Source organism: Vulpes vulpes, unplaced genomic scaffold (assembly GCF_048418805.1).
Source record: "Vulpes vulpes isolate BD-2025 unplaced genomic scaffold, VulVul3 u000000710, whole genome shotgun sequence".
NCBI lineage: Eukaryota > Metazoa > Chordata > Mammalia > Carnivora > Canidae > Vulpes > Vulpes vulpes.
This window is the reverse complement of record NW_027325790.1, coordinates 447,201-467,535: the sequence shown is the minus strand read 5'-3', so window position 1 is coordinate 467,535 and position 20,335 is coordinate 447,201. Positions and strand designations below refer to the sequence as shown.

General features: G+C 36.4%; 1 protein-coding gene across 4 annotated transcripts in view; it reads left to right on the top strand.

Moving 5' to 3' along the window:
* The window catches only part of LOC112912776 (IQ motif and ubiquitin-like domain-containing protein), a 53,262-nt gene that overhangs the window by 17,554 nt on the left and 15,373 nt on the right, over positions 1-20,335 (top strand). For all 4 annotated transcript variants that reach the window (XM_072745602.1, XM_072745604.1, XM_072745605.1 and 1 more), the window contains 3 exons: positions 4,828-5,038; positions 10,461-10,636; positions 18,791-18,961. In XM_072745602.1, the coding sequence (XP_072601703.1) occupies positions 4,828-5,038; positions 10,461-10,636; positions 18,791-18,961 (558 nt within the window). The remainder of the gene's footprint in view (positions 1-4,827; positions 5,039-10,460; positions 10,637-18,790; positions 18,962-20,335) is intronic.

Genomic DNA, 20,335 nt, shown 5'->3' with positions numbered 1-20,335 from the left:
TGTATATTCTTGCCTTCTCTGTCATAAATTAATTGACCATATATGTGGGGGTTTATTTCTGGGTTCTCTATTCTGTCCATTGATCTATATGTCTGTTTTTATGCCAATAGCATACTGTTTTGATTACTCTAGATTTGTAATGTAGTTTGAAATCAGGGAGCATGGTACCTCCAGCTTTGTCCCTTTAGTAACAAAGTTAAGAGGGATGTGGAATGTCTCTTCTTTGAAATTTAGCACGTTGGTTGTAAATCAAGGCTGGTTTTCTCTATCAACGTGACATACGTCCCCCTTGCAAGAATGGTATGTTTCATTCTTAGTTATCTAATTTGAAATAACAAAGTTTCTGGTAGATTATGATTTTAGAGAACTAGATTTCTCAGTAAGTAAGAAAATAGCAGTGACTCCAAGGAGGGGATTGTCAGGATATTTTATAGCTGCAGAATGTCCTTGAAAGAAATATTGTTTCCCATTAACTTCATAACTGACTTTATTAGGGCCTGTTATTCCATCCTGATAGGTTTTTATGTTCTCAGTCCAAACTAATTTTTGCTTTTTTACTGTACAGGGTTTGGATGGTGGCTCTGTGATGTCATATAATTTTTTAATAAGGAAGTAGGGAAAATGGATTAGGTGAGGAGGTGGAAATCTCTACAACACTTTCCAAACTCCAATACAATGATTTTAGAGGAATAAAAAAAATACAGGAACAAAGAATACATGAGAAAAGAGAAGAGTAAATGCCAGTCTATTATTTTAAAGTTGTAAAGAAGACAGAGAAATGTTAGCTTGACTTACTTAAACTGAGGAAGCGAAAATCTAAATGCCTGCCAAGGGGGATGGCATCAGGAACCAAACAGATTTGCCCCATGGAATCCTGGAACATGAATAGGAGGTTCAGAGGGGGTCGAAGTGGGATGTGAGGTGTAAACAGAGCGATTGATTAAAAGCCAGTATAAGGAGTAAATTTCCATTTAATAAGTTCTTCTTTTGCCCACTGATTCCTTTCTACTTGTATTATATTTATTTTATTCTTGGGCTTTTTATAAACATTTTATTTATTCAGAGGGACAGAAGAAGAAAGAGAGAGACAGCATGAGTGGAGGGAGGGGCACAGGGAGAGGGAGAGAGAGAATCTTAAGCAGACTCTGTGTGGAGCACTGAGCCCAATGCAGGGTTTGATCCCAGGATCCCGAGATCACAACCTGAGTGGAAATCAAGAGTTGGTTGCTCAACCAGCTGTGCCACCCAGGCACCCCTCGAGCTTCTTGATTTCAGTACTTAGTACTTACTTTAAATCTTTTTTGTTTTAACAAGGTTGTATTATGTATGATATTGATATTTTTGTACTCATTCCTACCATCTCATTTTGGTTTTTATTTGTTCTTCATATCTTGTTTATTTATTCTTTTACTAACCTTTCTTTATCTTTGTTAGTTTGACTGAACTTTTTCGTTCTTTTTTTGTTCTTTCATAATCCAGAAGCAGGTGCCATATTTATTTTTTTCTAATGGTGCCTCATAAAAAGTTTTAAATTTTTTTATTTCCTAATATTTTTTTAATACCTAAAGCATATTTATTCAGGTTCTATCTTTTCCATGAATAAATCAAGGACTTTAGCAGGCTTTTCTGTTTTTCATTTCTTTGTCCTCCTCCCTCATTCCTCCTATCCAGTGATGATCTGCAATTACAATTATATATATAATTTGCTATATACTTACATTTTCTACATAATTATAACTGCTTACTGTTATATGTGTTTATGTTGATATATATGATATTTTTACAAATAAGATATATTTAGCTTGATAACTCTCTTGGAAATTTTTGCTCAATCTTTAAATTTTTCCCTTTTAACTTTTTTAATAAAGATTTTATTTATTTATTCATGAGAGACACACAGAGAGAGGCAGAGACACAGGCAGAGGGAGAAGCAGGCTCCACGGAAGGAGCCTGATGCGGGACTCGATCCCTGATTCCGGAATCAGGCCCTGAGCCAAAGGCAGATGCTCAACTGCTGAGCCACTCAGGCATCCCTTAACTTATTTTTCTTGCTAGAACACATTGTCTAATAATTCTTTTAGAGATTATGCATGGGAGATAAACTATCTTAGTCTTGTTGAATCAACCTCATTCTTGAAGTTTAATTTGAGTGTGTGTAGACAGATTTAAACTTATTTTCAAAATTATTTTTCTTTATAACTTTGAAGCTCTATTTGTTTAAAAGTCTGATGCCAATTTCTCATTTCTTTGTTTTCTCTTTCTGGAAGCTTTTAGGATTTTTACTTTACCCTTAGTAATCTTATTGTGATATGCTTGGGATTTGTTCATGAACCCTTTCTATCTGAGTGCTCATGTCTTTCTTTAGTTTGAGGACATGCTCTTTTATTATATTCTGAGTAATTTCTCTAATCAACTTTCTTCATTCTGTCTAGAAATTATATCAGACATATTTTGGAATGTCTGCATTTATCTTCCATGTCTCTTAATTTTCTTTCATTCATTCTCATTTTTATGACTTTTTACTCTTCATTCTAAAAGACTTTCTCACCTAAGTTTCTTGCTTACTAATTTCCTCTTAGGCTCTGCACATTCATGCAGGTCATTTTATAGTCAACTACTTGCTCTCCACCAATATCTATTCTTCTCATTGTGATAAAGCTTTAGCTGGACACCTGGCTGCCCCATTGCAGACTATGTTTCAAAATCTCTTTCGTATATTGGTAATGCCAAATAACTAAGGCCTGAAAATGAAATGTAAAGGGAAGTGATGTATGCCACTTTTTAAAGTCACTGGGTTGCAATTCTTTTTTCTCCCTGTCTACTTTTCAGAAGATGATGAGAAATAGATCAGCCACTAGGGCAGAAGAGTGGGAAGCCATTTGTTGAATATAATAGAGCTTCCTACCAGCCCTAAACTGCTTGCTAATCCCTGGATTGTGATGTAAAAGGGTAAAATTTATATATTATTTAAAAGACTGTGATTTGCTGTCATTATTTAATAAGTTTAACAAGTTTATTTATTTATTTTAATTTTATTTATTTATTTATGATAGTCACAGAGATAGAGAGAGAGAGAGAGGCAGAGACATAGGCAGGGGGAGAAGCAGGCTCCATGCACCGGGAGCCCGACGTGGGATTCGATCCCGGGTCTCCAGGATCGCGCCCTGGGCCAAAGGCAGGCGCCAAACCGCTGTGCCACCCAGGGATCCCAGTTTAACAAGTTTAATAGCACCCAAGTTAAATGCATTCTAATTGATTTTTTAAAATAAAAAAATTGTTTTTTAAATAGTGATTCAATATCCTTTTCTTTTCCTCCATCTGAAAATGTTAATTCTAGTCTGGTCTTGGCTTTTGTTTTGTTTTGTTTTACTCTAGTACAGTGGTTCTAAACTTTAGCAGACATCAGAAACTTGTAAGATACAGAATCTGTGCCCCACCCAGGATTTCTGATTCAGTAGCTCTGGGGTGGAGCTTGAAAATTTGCATTTCTAACAGTTCTCCAGATGATACTAATAGTGCTGAGTTGACCATCACTCTTTGAGAACCACTATTCTAGTAATTCTGTTTCACACAAAAGTAAACTTTTTTTTGTTGTTGTTGAATGAGGAGCCTTATATTTTGTGGGCTCTTCCCAAATGTTTGGTTATTCTTGGGTGTGTAGGCAGGGTATTGAGATCCCTGATGTCCAGTGTGCTACCCATATTTATTTACTATAGCCTTACGGCAGTGGTTTTAGGAATGGCTAAGCCTTGATTCTGGAAGAGAGCTAGTTTTCTGAAGAAGGAGCTTCTATTCATCCAGGGGGTTGCCAGGGACTCTAACTGTTCTTGCCCAGAGGCAAATACTTCTGTTACTGTTTACCTGAATTGTTTTAGAGATGTCTGTCCCTTTTGTATTTCTCACAGGATGCACTGGTTTGGGGCTTGAAGCAGTCTCACAGACCCTTGTGTGTTTTCTAGTTTACCTTTCCCATGCAGGATAGGCATAGATTCCTTCTCCAATATATTCTTCCTGCCTCCTTTCTTGAGGGAATTCTTCATAGTGTCTGTTCTTTGGAGGACTCCTTTAGTATGATCCAGTATCATTATTGATTTCTGCTTATATGATTTTATATAATTACCAGGGATTAGGATACAGTACAGAGATGTGTCAGTGTATTCCCTGTCCTCAGTTTTGATCTAGCCTCTCCATATTTTATTTTTATTTATGTGTTTGGTAAATAAAAATGTAAACTCAGCTACATTGCAAGTTTCTTGAGGACCTAATACTATACTATAACCTCAGACATATTTATATCTCTCACAATTTAATACATACTTGTTGGCTTGAGTCTCTCTTCTATCCAGCCTGCCTTTGATGGTTTCTACATATAACCCTATCTACTTTGTGTTTAGATAATGAAAGTTTTAAATATGAGCCTAAGCTAATGATGGTTAAAGACAATATTCATAACAATAATATATTCATTGAGGATTTGTAAGGGTGAAGCTAAACTTTATATGCAAAATAAACCAAAATCAAAAAACAAATGAGTAACAGAGGCAAAATCTAGACTAAATTTTACTCCAGAGACTATGCTTTTAAGCATTGTACCTACTGCCTCCTAGGAAGGCATATTTGCTAGATTTCAAAGTCAAATTGCTGATGTGCATTATCCACAGCTTATATGTTCTAATGGGTTTGAGAATCTCTGGCATAGAGCTAAACCTAGACTCGGTACTTTATAAAAGTTACTACATTGGAATAGAAATAATCACCATTGCTTTTTGTTATTATCTGATATAGTTGATGATAAACACTTTTGATTTCCTTTTAATTGAACTATAGGTAATAGTGTTACAGACTTACTATAGACAATGGCATGCTAAAGTCGTAGTAAAGGATTTAAAAAGACAGAAAATGTTAAGGTTGAAGTGGGAAGCAGAGGAAGAACTAAGGAAGATAAGAGAAAAAGAAGAATGGATTAAATTGGACTATTACCGGAGGCATAATCCTCAAACAAAAGAAGATTTTGAAGTTCTTTATAATGCACTGGAACGTAAGTTTGAAACAGCCTTTGTGTACAATAATAATTTTATAATTTTTCACTAGTAGAAAAAAACAGGTTTACTAAAGACAAAAGGAAGATATTATTTCAGGATGATGTCATTTTGGATTAGAGAATTTAAAGAGATGAATAATGTTTTATATTCGGGACAGGAATTAAGGCAGGAATGAAATTGGGAATGCCTTTATATTAACAATGGATAAATAAAATGTGCATACTGCTCTGTAAATTCTGTGGTTTTAGTGTGTTATCTCACTTGATCATCCCTGTGAGGTAAAAAGAAAAAGTATTGTCCCATCTGGGTCTCTGATGGTCTTGGGAAATTGTGAATTCAGAGTTGAACCATTTGGAATCCCTCAGTTCAGCATCCTGTCTCTGATTCTGCTCTTTAGGGAGGGTACGGGTAATATCTTTTAATTACCACCCATTAATGATCAATATAAATGTATATTCTCAACGCAAGTGACTTTTATGCTTTGTTTCTTCCACGAGATGTGTACTAGTAATTGGCACAATTAAAAACTTCAGTTACTTGACCGATCAAGCACTCCCTACTCAGGGCAGTAGATACACTTTTCTTGCAGCCTTTTCCCATTGCCCCCTTCCAATCTCAGCTTAAATGTCACTTACTCAGAGGCTTCTGTGACTAACAGGAGAACTTGGATTCTCCCCAAAGTTTTCATTTATGTCATCACCACAATTTGTAATACATCTTTTTAACGTTAATTTTCCCCATTGGACTGTAGGCTCCATGACACAATAACTTTTTCTTTTTTTGGATGATCTCTCTTTTTCTGTGCTCAGCTCACATGCTCAACAAATACTGATAGAATGAATGATTGTCGATGAAGTGGAAACCCAAAGATGTTGTAATGCAGCATCTCTAGCTTGAGTAACAGAACATATCATTGAATATAATTTTAGGTGTCCGATACTGGGTCTGTTCATATAGCTATACGGTAACATGCTATTTACCAAAAGATGATTCGGTCAAACACTAGGTCTAACAAGCAATATTAATAAATTTATCTCTTTGTAACATGCAAAATCGAGTGGCTTTAGGAATGTGGCACAGCTGGAGGTGACAGCCTGCTCCCTTGGCTTTGCCTCCACTTTCTCCTAATTGTTGGCCTCTGCAGATACTTTCTGTTTTACTTTAAACTTCACTTCTATTTTCATTTTCTCTCAGAAGAAAACAAAATTTGTTTCTAAGTGTTAAGAGTTAGAACTGTTGGCAAGGTGTCTATGAGAGGCCTTGTTCACAAGTATAAAACTACAGTTCTGTTATAGCAGAACTCTACTCAGATAATATTTCAAATTCACATGAACAAACTAAAGGATAATGTTACTTTGTTCGGTTGACAGGTAGTTGTGCAAAACAACAGAAAGTTTGCTGAATGAGGTCCCACCTTTCCTACTTATTGGTGGCTATTAACTTGGACAGGTCACTCACTTCTAAGCTCCAGGTTCTTCATCTACAAAAAGACTTAATGATCTCTGGCACATTTACCTCACAGGACTTTATAAAAAGAAAATAAGTACTGCATTTGTGAAAGTACTTTTTTATAAGTTTTTTTTAAAGAGATTTTATTTATTTATTCATGAGAGACACTGGGAGAGAGGCAGAGACACAGGCAGAGGGAGAAGCAGGCTCCATGCGGGGAGCCCGACGTGGGACTCAATCCCGGGACCTGGGGCCACAACCTGAGCCGAAGGCAGACGCTCAACCACCAAGCCCCCCAGGCGCCCCTATGAATGTACTTTATTTATTTTTTTGAATGTACTTTAAAAGTGCAAAGACTTGTGCATATATGTTACTATTATGTGATAAATAATTTTATACAGATTTCCTATATTAAAATAGAACACATAGTTTGTATGTATAGACATGATTTATGTGGAAGAAAAGGAAATTTCTTACATAAAAGAGGCATTTTTTAAGTTTTCTTCCAGCCCTAAAATTCTAAATTAAAAGTCTCAGAGTAATAATTTTTAGGTTGTTTTGTTGTAGTCTTTGAAACTGCTGCCCTCCTGTGGCTCATGGTGACAATTGCATAGTTTGAATTCTAACTCCTAACAGGAAGTTTAGCTTTTCCTCTGGGTTCTGTCCCTCGTAATAAAGGCAAAATATATCACTTTAGGAAAATGAATTTAACTATGTAAGATAATATAATGTATCAAAGTCAAAGCCGTTTCCAGGAACACTATTTTATTTTCATGTGTTTTTTTTTTTTTCCTTTCCTTATGAGAGCAGTATGTTGAAGGTGACTCCTTTCATTGATCCGAATTGTCACTCTTACTTCAGATTCAGCATAGGAGTCATCGTCTTCAGGAAACTTCTCTTGACAGCATGAATTGGGCCCAGAGCCTCTTTTCCTTGTCCTTGATTCTCTGTAAACATTGCTTCTTGTGATCCCGGGGGGCTCAGCGGGTTAGCACCTGCTTTGGGCCCAGGTCGTGACCCGGGTCCCGGGATCGAGTCCCACGTCGGGCTCCCCGCATGGAGCCTGCTTCTCCCTCTGCCTGTGTCTCTGCCTCTCTCTCTCTGTGTCTCATGGATAAATAAATAAAATCTTTAAAAAGAAACATTACTTCTTTAACTGTCTACATTTGTGCCAAGGATCCCTGATAAGAGCGAGCCCTGCTCATTATATCTAGTGAGTATCTGTTGAATTGAATCTGCTAACCCTCTGCCTTGTTTTGACTTGTGCTGATGGCAGCTTCCGACTCTTCTCTAATTATTACTTGGTGATCTCAAGGGAGTCCACTGTCATAATCTGGCTCTGGGGATTTGGCCCGAATCTTCCTTGGTTCTCTCCATTCAGGCTTTCAGTCCATGAACGAGAATTTTAAAAAGCATATGCATATAAACTATAGTGGTGGACAAAATCTTGTATGTTCTGCTCTTTCTTTTTTGGAAATTGCAAGTTTATATCTCAGAAATTTTAGAATGTATATAGACTTTAGGACTAGTGCTATCCTTTCACTTTATAGTTGAACTTCAGACCCTGGAAATTGGATGATTTGTCCAAGAAGATAAGTTAAGGAGACAGAATAAATATATTCTTTCAAATGCACTAATCCCTTTAAGATCTTTTTCTTTAAAAATATTGGTGGCTATTGACATCTGTAATGGGCTGATGGCTCCTCCAAAATTCATATATTGAAGTCCTGACCCCAGTACCTCAAAATATGACTGAGTTTGGAGACAGGACCTGTGAAAAAGTAATTCAGAAAAAAAATAAGGTCCTACGTATGAGCCCTAACCAACATAGCTGATGTCCTTAGGAGAGGAGATTAGGACACATACACACAGAAGGTCACGTAAAGACCCTGGAGGATGGTGGCCCTTTAGGCACTGGGAGGGAGGCCCTCAGAAGAACCTGACCCTACCATCACCTTCATCTGGAACTTCTCTCTTCCAGAAGTGTGAGGAGATAGATTCCTGTTGTTTAAGCCTCCCAGTCTATGGCACTTTGTCATGGCAGTCCTAGAAAACTAATTCAGTATTCCAGGGTTTTGTTGTTTTTTTTATTAACATCATCCATGTTTTATGAAAGGGGTCAGAGTCTCTTGTTTTCTTCAATGTCTTTTCTGTATAGGCCTAGAAAGTGTTAATTCAGATAAAAAATAAGTTTTGTCCATCTACTCCTGATTCCTGTGTGTTTCCATTCCTTATCCGTAGTTGGAACATGGTATTTCTCCGATACCGCATTCCATTCCTTACCATAGATTTACAGGGAGGTTGTTCATCTAATGGAGAATTTTACTGGAATTGAAGCCCATTATTTTCATTTCTAATTAGCTTCGCTGGATTTTTCCCTTTTTAAAAACCATGCTAATAACTTAAGCAAAATGTAAAGTCTGAATATACATGAATATAAGTGAATTTGAGTGCATATATCTCCAGATTCACCCAGGACTTAAGTATTAATCTAGGAGAGCAGTATATTGCTATTTGAGTTTGGCAGGATAGCTTAAGTAATATCCTAGTGGCCTAAATTTATTACTGGTCCCAAAGGCTTCTAATGTAAAACTGGAAGTAAAATAGGTTTACTTACTTATATCATTCAATTTTTATTTGCTTTCTGGGAGCATCTATATAATCCCATGAGATAAATATTCTCAGTTATTATTTCCAGAAGCAAGCAATTTTTCTCTTCTTTCATATAGTGCCTTTGGATATGTAGATTTTGTCCAATTTTTAAAAGTTCTTTGGGTTGAGAAAACTAAAGGATGAACTCATCAATCATAGATTTCCTGGACTTTCATAACATAATTTAGCCCTTAAATTTACAACCCCTTTGCTGGAGACAATTTAGCTTTTAAATTTAAAAATCTTCTTTTTGGATAGACCAAGCTGTACAGTGCCTGAATAATGTATTCCCGGTAAGGGACAGAGTGGATTCTTGTAAAGAATATCACTGACATGTCCTTGGCCTGATCAAGATGATTTCAAATTGATTCAAGTTGAGAGGAGGGAGAAGTAGTTTGATAAAACTGTAAAACTAAATATCATAAAAGTCAGTGGTTATAGCAGAAGAAGGCCAGAAACAACAGAGAGAACACGAGCAAGTGGAAAGGGCGGAAGGAGAGGGAGAGAGAGAATCTCAAGCTGACTCCCCACTGAGCGTGGAGCCCCACACAGGGCTGGATCCCAGGACCCTGAGATTGTGAACTGAGCTGAGATCAAGAGTCAGCCACTCAACTGACTGAGCCACCCAGGTGCCCCTAAAATAAATATTATTAATTTTTAAAGATTTTATTTATTTATTCATGAGAGATATCGAGAGAGATGCAGAGACATAGGCAGAGGGAGAAGCAGGCTCCCTGCCAGGGAGCCTGAGGCAGGACTCGATTCTAGGACCCTGGAATCAAGACCTAACCCAAAGGCAGACAGAGCCACACAGGTTCTCTATAGTTAAGAATCTGTTTCCTGGTTTGTCCCCCCCAGTCCTGTTTTTTTCTTTTGTTTCTTAAACTCCACAGGAATAAGATTATATGGTATTTATCTTTCTCTGACTGACTTCTTTTGCTTAGGTGGCAAAAGCAGTTATTCTCTTGATAGGAGATCAGAGTAGTATGTGTTCATGGCTGCTACAAACCCAAACCATATATTTTTTAATACTGGGGAGAACACGTGCTTACTTGGAGGCTTAATTTATCATCATTTTGGCTGATTTCCTTTGGTTTCTCTTTGTTTGACTCTAATTTTATTGCTTTAAGTTTCTCAGCTTCCATTTTATCCTATTTTTTCATATGTCAGGTGTACAATATGAATGCTTATATTCATGTTTAATTTTATTTAAATTGACATAAAAATAAAATACTATTTTTTGGGATATGATGGTAAAAATTTTTCTGGAAAGATGTGGGATTTTAAAAACTCAAGTCTTTCATGTTATTCCTCTAGTCTGGAGGCAAGAAGAATTTGCACGCATTAACCAGTCTTTCACTGGAGCTGAAAGGAAAGCTGCTTTGTGTGAACTTCTGGAAAAAGAGACCCAGATAATTGCTTCCATTGGGAGACATAGATATATTGCAAATATGGCAAACCAGGAAGCATTGATACAAACCTTTTTGGATAAGGTTAGTAAAGTAACAATTATTTAAATAAGAATGTACCCTGAGTTTAAAAATGTAGAATAATGAGCTGAAGAAGAGACTTACATTGTATGAATTTGCATGTTTAAATTTTTTCTAATACAGTGTTAGACTTTTAACTGTGGCGTAGACTAACAGTTAACAATTAACATGAAATTAATATGTTCTTAGCTACAAGGTTTCAGGCCATGAAGGAAAAAATAAAGATACCTTTGACTGTTCATTTAGCTTTAGGTTGGCTATGGAAGTTCGATGACTTGCAAATCCTGATGAAATGGACAGCTACTGAAGTCACAAAATGTCTGGGCTTGGGATGCCTCATAGTAAAGCAACCTGGGGAAAAGAGCTATCGACTAGTGTTTTTGCTTTTGCTCACCAGGTCATTAACTGACTGGGACTTTCTGACCAAAAGCATATATGATTATTGAAAACCATGAAAACATACAATTAATGGAAAAACTAATTATCTTTTCATGTTGAAACTGCCTGTTTGATACTGATTGCGTAGCCTGTTTCCATAGTGACCAATCTCCTGTAAACCTGATCTTTCCAAACAAAAGCCAATCTAGACACAAGACGAAGAGTTCTTCAAGATCTTTGCCTTTAGTGATTCTAGTTGTATGGTTCTTGTTACTTGAGAACATTCATTCTTAAAAACCATATTTTTTGGTACTATAAGTGCCCTACTTTCATTTTACTAATACACCCTCCTGTTTGATCTCAGATTTTCTTGTGGCTTTAACTACTACCTACAGCCTGGAACTTCCTGCAGGTCCAAGTCAGACCTGTCTTAGGAGCTTCCAGATCACATATCCACTTGCCTATTATTTTTATTGCTCTTTGGGTGTCCCAAGAGTACACCTTAAATTGACATGTAAACATTGAAATTACATCATCTCACCATTCTCTGCCTCCTCATCTCCAAACTGATCCTGTTTTGTAGCACTCACATAATTTATCTTTATGAATGTTTTTATCATCTATCCAGTTGCTTCAGGCAGACACTTGGGCATTATTCTTGACATTCCATCCAGCCACCAGACAGTTTGTTCTTGCTTTACTAATCGTCTCAATTCTTTATTTCTTCCTTTTCAAGCCCACTACTATTGCATATTAGGGAAATGGCTCTGCCATAGCACACTTGCACGTATCCAAACAGGCCAGGAAGGCAAAGACTTCAACCACAGCTTATCTGAATCTTGGTGGAATGCCTTATGATCCTACTGGAAAATGAAAGGCTGAGAGGCTTCTGAAGAGGTGTTATGGAGCAGTTCCTTTCTTTTGCTTCCCTGTCCCCTGGGAGGCTGTCATGAGACGGCTCTTGTCTTGTGTGTGTGAGCTTGACAGTGATTTAGTTGAATGTGGATTTCCTTCTCATTTGGATGACTTTACATCTCCAAATTAGGCGCTCAGCCTCCAGTCTCACTTCACAGTTCCCTCCTCTGTCATCCATACCACGGCCATAGTGACCTCCCTACGCACAGCTCTACTCTTGCCCCTCCTTACTGCCCTCAGTAAGGGAGTAGGGATTTCTGATTTCCATAATCAATTCTCCACACACCTCACCTGTCCTGCTGATGTCTCACTGTCATCTCCTCTTGCATACGGTAGCCACACTATGCCGGCTATGCTTGGTTACTTGCATGTCCTCAGAAATCCACGTGCTTTCCATGCCTTTGTATCCAGTGTTGCTTATACATGGAGCATCCTCTCCCTGTTTCTTTACTAGCTAACAATGTACCCTTCGATACAAGCTCAGATGCCCCTTCTTCCAGAAAAGATCTGGTGATCATCGTACTTTAGCCTATACTATATACTCTCATGAGACCTTATTTCACCTCTGCCTTAGTACATAGCGGTCAGTTTTTATTATATCTGTTTACATATGTGAATCATTCCTAGATACTGAGCTTCTTAAGCAAGAGCTATCTTTTATCTCTGTATCCTCATATGCTAGCACAGTGCTTATCACAGAGTGTTACTATATGCCTATGGAGGAAGGCAGGGAGGAAAACAAAGGGACAGAGATAATGGTATGTAATTTCATATTTCAGGTGTTATCAAGAAATTGGACAATGTAGATATTGTCATTTCAAATTCCTGAATATCTTCATTCTAGGAAAGATGAAGGCATAATATTCATACTTCTCCAGAGTCCTATTTCAAACTAAACTTAATCTGTTAGCAAATTTCTTTATCTTGAATCCAGCTTCACCACTGGGAACTGTATTCCTTATGTGTTGGATAGTTAAACTTACCAAGGAGGACGGCATGGACTCAGGGCAGCAGGGACCCAGGGTGAAGGAGCTGAGGGCCTCTGAGGTGCAGGGGACAAGCAAGATGAGTGGCACCTTCCTTATTTGAGGCTGGAACTTCTACAGGAATTTCTACTTAGGCTTTCTCTGATGCTTTGTTTCCTATAAACTATTTTAAATTCTTATTGTAAATATATGGTATCTATTCTTTTTATGCCTTTATGCCCCCCTCCTGCCCTACCACCCCCAGGCCTCATGTTTATCTAACATTGTATCTAAACCTGTTATGAATTATAAAGAGTTCAAAAGTAGATAAAGTCCCAACATATAATATTGACTCTGAAGCCAGCTGATGACCATTGCTCTTTCTCATGAAGTGTAGCACTCTACAAAGGTCTTGAAATCTCATCAAGAAAAGATAAGATGGAGAAATTTTGTTCACAAAAATTTTCGTGAAGAAGAAAGATGAGGTCTTTTTTTGTTTTTGTTTTTGTTTTGTTTTGTAAAAATTGTTAAGTTGTTTAGGTAGAAACTGAGGACCCGAAGGATCCTGGATGTAGGAAGAATTGCCAGGAAGATGGAAATCTTTTGATTTCGTTGCCAGGAGAGAAAAAGATAAAGTAGAATGAGGAGACAGTTGGAAGGCAATGGGGCACAGTGTGGCTCCTTGTGACTTTTTACTTAAATTCCTAAATAAACGAAGTATTAAGGGCAAGATTATTATTTGTTTGGCAAGAGGAGAGGGAACACAAGAAATGATTGGGCCTTAGTGTCCACACTGATTTAGGACAGCACACAAGGGTACAAGACCAGAAGACTGAAGGAAAGAGGGAAAAATTAGCCACAAGAACTTGTAGAAATCAAGGGAAAGGCTTTTTGTGGGTCATAGGTTTTAGAATTTGAGTTCTAAATCCACAGTCACCTTAGCTGATCCTAATCTATTACATAGCCTAATTAGTCTAGTCTTTAAAAATATTGACTAACAGTGACTCTGGCCTACTTTTAATCTGTTATAGTAAGGACGCCTGGGTGGCTCAGCGGTTAAGCATCTGCCTTTGGCTGAGGCCGTGATCCTGGAGTCCTGTCCTGAGCCGGAATTCCTGCAGGGAGCCTGCTTCTCCCTCTGCCTGTGTCTCTGCCTCTCTCTCTGTGTATCTCTCATGAATAAATGAAATCTTTAAAAAAAAAATGAATGAAAGAAAGAAAGAAAGAAAGAAAGAAGAAAGAAAGAAAGAAAGAAAGAAAGAAAGAAAGAAAGAAAGAAAAGAAAAGAAAGAATCCTGAATGGAGAAGCAAGTCTAAAAAACAATAATAATCTGTTATAGTAAATGATCAAATCTTTGTTATTTTAATGCAGATTCATTTAAATCATCTTTTTGTATAGGATGCCATGTGAAGCATCATAGAAAACAACTGAGATAGATTGTATAGTCTTTCTTTGCAAATACTTCTACAATATCTATTCATTTAGGCCTACCTACCTCTCTGCTCCCCCATACCAGCATTGTCTCTAATATTCAGGAGGAGACAGTGCTGATTTCATAAAACTTGAAGTAACTTTGTTTTGTTTTGTTTTTGATTACTAAGAAAAAGTAGCTTATAATTAATCCCTGAAACTAGACGAGGTCAGAGTTTTTTTTTCAAATGTCAAAACTAGCAACCAGAGCTGCTGGTTTATTATGTGGTTTATTGAACTAATATTTTATTTTTTAATCTTCTTATTCCTGATCATAATATTTTCCTGAGTAATAAATGATATTATTTCCAGTTAGTCCAATCAAGGAATTAAACTAATCAGCTATTATGGATTCTATACTAAACCTTCATTCTCCATAAAAGGCTTAACCTAAAGATTTTTTGAAGTATTAGTTAAATAGTTTGTAATTTTAACACATCAAACGTTGCCCTCGGCAGGTTATCAAATGTTAAAAACCCACAAGCTGACCGAGGTGAAAAAAGCAGGTCAAGAAATTTGAATAAAAAACTGTCAGCCAGTTTCTAATGCATCTTGAGTTCTCTTCACCCAAGCTGTGTTCAAGAGACAATTTGAATTTCTGCAAGAGATTTTCCCTAGATTCAAGACCGTTTATTTCTTTGATTCACATACCACTTCTCACAGTCCTTGTTAGCTGTGTCATTTAAATGTTATTTTCTCCCCCATACTCTGGTGGCCAACACCTAATGGGATAGAAAAATGCAACCGATTTTTGCTTCTCTCTGAGCACCATAGTGCACAGGGGTGTCCTCTGTATATGAACAAAACCTCTTTTCTGTGTCAAAGAAAACTTGATCATTACACAGTAGCTTTTGGGGGGTTGGGGTTATTCTTAATTTGTGCCCTTGGGGACCTGAGTATTAATTTAGGAGGAAGAAAGCCCTCTTCTCCCAATGCAGTCATTTCTTCTCTTTTGTGGAAGCCTGCTGCTCTCCAGGTTTTTGTTATCTCTGCACCTTCCCCTCCTTGAAACGTGTCTTCCTGCTGTTCTTCTGTTTCTCTCCTCCGGAGACTGCCCTGTCTCATTTGTTGGCAGCTTAATGGAATTTATTACGCTCCCGTTTTCTGAAGCAATTTAAGAACATGATTGTTGTATATCTCTTATTACAGCCAAAGCATTCAAAGAAAAAAGGAGATAGGAAAGAGAAATAAGCAAAGTTGACACATTTTCCTGTGTCAGAGTAAAGAATAAAATAAAATAAAATAAAATAAAATAAAATAAAATAAAATAAAATAAAAATACCTTAAAGCCTGAAATCAAAGCAGCTTAAACTTGAATGAAGACCAAGTTATCAGTGTTGGCAGAAATACATCCAAGTATTAAAAACAGCTTTGTCAAACAGATTTTAAAATATATCTTTGAGTGCTAGCTAGGGAAACTCAAACTTCAAATCCAGAATTATTTGATTATATCACTCAGTTCACTTTACTCTGGCTAATTCCTGGTTATTCTTCAGGTTTCACCTTAGATACGATTTTCTTTTCATAGCAACCTTTTCATTTACCTGCAGTCATCAAGCATAATCACCCTTTATTTTAGTTACTTATTTTCTTTTCTTTACATGTTATTAGATTTGAGAATTCTTGAAATCAGTATATATATTTACTCTGCCTGGTACACTGACTAATATATAGTAAACATAACAAATATTTGTTGAATGAATGAATGCATACCCTAGGCCCTATCACATATACAGAACTATATGAGCAATTTATTTCTTATAATCTTTCAGGAGAAATAAAATTAACAAACAAAATAACTATATAACAATTTGTATTTAGATTTCATTGCCCTGAGTGATTGAAATAGAGACACTGCATACTCGTGTGTGTTTGTGTTACAAGTACAATAGGACTTCAGGTACTGGCAATTTCCATGGTTCAAAACATAGTGGTTAGGAATTTTTGTGGAAAAGGTAGGGTTTGAGTTAAAAATTGGAGGGTGGGGAGGATTTGACTGTTGAATATATTTGGAAAAAACCCAAGAGATTACTATATCATAGTACATTAGATGGGGTTAAAAACTTGGAGGGGAGGTGGAGTTAAATCAGTCTGTCAGCTAAAATACAATTTAGTAGATGAACTAGGCATTTCATTAAAAGGTAATTATACTTAGATTACTACAAATAAAGTTACCGCCTGCAGAGCAAAAGGTATAGTCCATATTACTGGAAGAAAGGAAATCGCATTTGGTAGAACCACCCTGAAGAAAATTGCATGGGAAGATTAAGATATTAGTTAGACTTTAAAATGTCACAATATGAAACAGCCTAACATTGCTTATTCCTTAAAACTTTTAAAAGGAGCTTGGAAACAAATATTGAACTTTAGTACACTCAGAGGCCCATCCCAAAGGAAGCTATATCGATTTAAAACAATACGTATATTTTTATTTCTAAGTGATAATAATTAAATTACATAATATTTTCCTTTTTTTTTTTTAAGGATTTTATTTATTTAGTTGAGAAGAGTGCAAGAGAGAGAGAGAGAGAGAGAGAGAGCAAGCACGTGCAGGAGCAAGGGAAGAGGCAGAGGGAGAGGGAGAAGCAGACTCCCTGCTGAGGAGGGGCTAGATCCAAGATCCAAGGACCCTGGGATCAGGACCTGAGCTGCTTAACGGTCTGAGCCACCCAGGGACCCTGACAAGATATTTTCATTGAGCTATTTCCCTTTTATAATCCTTAATAAATTTGAGTTAATTCTACCGGTGTGCTCATTAGCAGTGCATTATTTAATATTAGATTTATGTCTTAAGAATATAAATTAATTATAGGATTGCAGCCTCTCATTTGCTGGATTAAAGCTAGAACTGAGAATCTAAAGTTTCTGATAAAAACTCCTAGCTCTGAACAGCACTTATTTTGTCTTTGATCAGAAAAATGCTACCATTACTTTGAAAGCATATCAAGTATAGTTGTTTTTAGGTGGTACTTTTCAGTTTTTAGTGTAATTAGCTAATATGAAATGTAAAAAAAAATTAATTTAAGGCTGCAACTAAAAGTTCCTCATAAATACTGTCAGTCTAAATACAGCCTTATATTATTTCTCTCTTTGGCTAGTCTGCATTTCTGATGATTTGTTCCCATACATGGGCTTCTGTTTAAACTTTATATCAAATCTAAGATTTAAGTGGCTGCAAGTATGGCATAAATTGGGACTACAGGTCTCCAAAGCAGTTACCATTCAGCTTATTAAAAAAATCCAACATTTGGACAGTTAATAGTTGTGATCAAAATAGCCTTGTTCTAATAGATTAAAAACACAGAAAGGCATCAAGCAGTTTTATACCATGAAGGAGAAGAGAAAATAGTGAGTTTTCACTGGGAAATTTCTAGGTGAATGCATCTTTTCTTAAAATCTCGGTAAGGAAGAGGAGGAGCCCTGTCAAACAGGCTTAATCTTCATTAAAGGTTGCAGTGGTGTCTCCGGTGTGTCACTCGAGCTCTGTCTCCTGGACTCTTAGCCCAGGAGCCCACGGAGGAGCTGCAGGGCCAGTGCGCGCCAGGGTTAACCTTCAGTCCGTGGGGGGCGGCTAGGTTGGGGGGCTCCACGCCAGATTTGAAAACAGGGAGTGAGAGTCTTGGCGTGTCTAGCTTAGATGGGGATCACGGCGCTGCTAAAAGCCAAGGAAAGTCGTCCGACTACGGGCACCTGCTTTGTGAGCAACTGTGAGCCTGTTAGAGATTATGTTGATGGGAAACAAAACCCTAAGTGGCGGATCTCGTGTCGCTCTGTGTGCAGGTCCAGTGCCCTGAGGATTAGAACAGTCGGTTCGCAAACGTCTTCAAGTGGCAAAGCATGATCCAGGCACATTTCTCTAAATCAGTGTAATGGAACCAGCAGATCATGTTTGCCGTCCCCCAAGGACTCATCCGAATGCTCATTAAGTCATTCAGCATCCTAGTTAGTCCAGATTAGTAGCGATTAGTAGCGATTTCTGAGTCCTGTAGAAAGAGAGTGCAGGTAGGAAATTCAGTAGAAATCTTCCTAATTGACATATTTAGGAACATTAGCTGGTTAATAATAATAATAATAATAATAATAATAATAATAATACAAAGGATAGGCTTATAAAAATAAATTGTGCATATCTTAATATGTTTAACCAAGTATATTTACATGTACATTTATTTAATAATATTTTGATGGAGTTCAATATTTTGAACTTATTTTGTTTGCACTTCCACAGACTAAAGAGCTCTTCCCTGTTTTTTTCCTATACTGTTTTGCTTTCTCAAGGTCTACAAGTTCTTCAATTAATTTCCTCATGTTTTAGTGATACTTTTATTTGTAATGTACATGATATTAAGTTAGTCTTCAGTAGAAGTAGCAAAGTTATTTTTTAACCTTCAATTAACTGATAATCATAAACATAATATTATTTTTAAGTGTTCAGCTCCAAAGGTATGGAGAACATTTAGTGGCAAAATAATTGAGATGGATACACAGTTCACCATCAGAGCCAGAGAGTTGCAGAACATCTATAAATGCATTATGCTGAAAAATCTCTCTCAAGATGAAAGGCTGGATGTACTACTAACGCTTAAACATACTGTGAAGGTACATTAATTTTCTCGTCATTTGAGATATCACTATCACTATTAATAAAAAAATGAATACTAAAATAAGCTTTATTAATTATAAAGATGATTAATCAATGTTTACATATATGAACTTATTTTGTCAACAGCTATATTATTTTGGTATAATTTGGGGACAATGAGGTTTATGCATTAATATTTATCTAAAAGTTCTCAAAACTATATATTATGATACATAGTAAATATAAATATAGCATAATGAATATTCTAAACATAAATATACCCATATCTATGCAATGGATGCAAATATATAGCATGGGATTAATACTCAGTTTGATAAAACAGCAATTGTCTATATATTTTGACACTTTTCAGTGAAAATTTTATTTTTAGCAGTTTTAAAGCAGCAGTAGGGTATTTTAATTTTTTCTTTATTTTTTGATTTAAGATACTTTTAGTTGAGTAAATGATTCTTGTTGAGAGGTAAGTCTCCATAGATCTCTTGTGTTTCTCCCCATCTTGAGAACAGAGGCATTGACCCAATTAGGCATTGACTGCCTTTGTTTTAAATTGCCATTTTAAAGATATTTGTGCAGTGACTAACCCTGGAAGATAGAGATAGTTAGGATGAAAGGGAGAAGCAGTAGGTCCAGAGGTCAGAAATAAGCATGATGTCCATGGTGGGCAGTAAAAAGGCTGGACTGGAAAAAAAGAGAGTGCAGGTAGGAAATTCAGTAGAAATCTTCCTAATTGACATATTTAGGAACATTAGCTGGTTAATAATAATAATAATAATAATAATAATAATAAACAAAGGATAGGCTTATAAAAATAAATTGTGCATATCTTAATATGTTTAACCAAGTATATTTACATGTACATTTATTTAATAATATTTTGATGGAGGATTAAGGCCTTTAAGCATGACTCAAATTCTGGATCTATTCACTATGGCTGCATAATCTTAGATAAGTTATTTAATATTTCTGAAAATCAGTTTCATTATTTGTAAAATTAGTTGGGGGATATAGTTGTGTGCATATATATATATGTATCTATAAAATACAAGTAAGTATAATTTATATATCTCAGCCCTTAATGAATAATAGGTATTACTTTGATGACAATTACTAAGAGACACCAGTGAACCTTAAACCTCAGTACACATTAGAATTGTCTGTAGAGTTTGAAAGAGAGTGAGATTCACAGAGACAGAGTGAAAGAGAGTATGAGAATAAATGAATAAGGATGATAGCCCCCATTTCAGAGAAATTAAATTAGATCCCCCCATTTCAGAGAAATTAAATTAGATCCCCAAGTGTGAGGGCTATGTTAAAACCTTTAAAAATCCCCCCCCCTCCCGTCATTCTAATATGCCTTCAGGGTCAAGGAC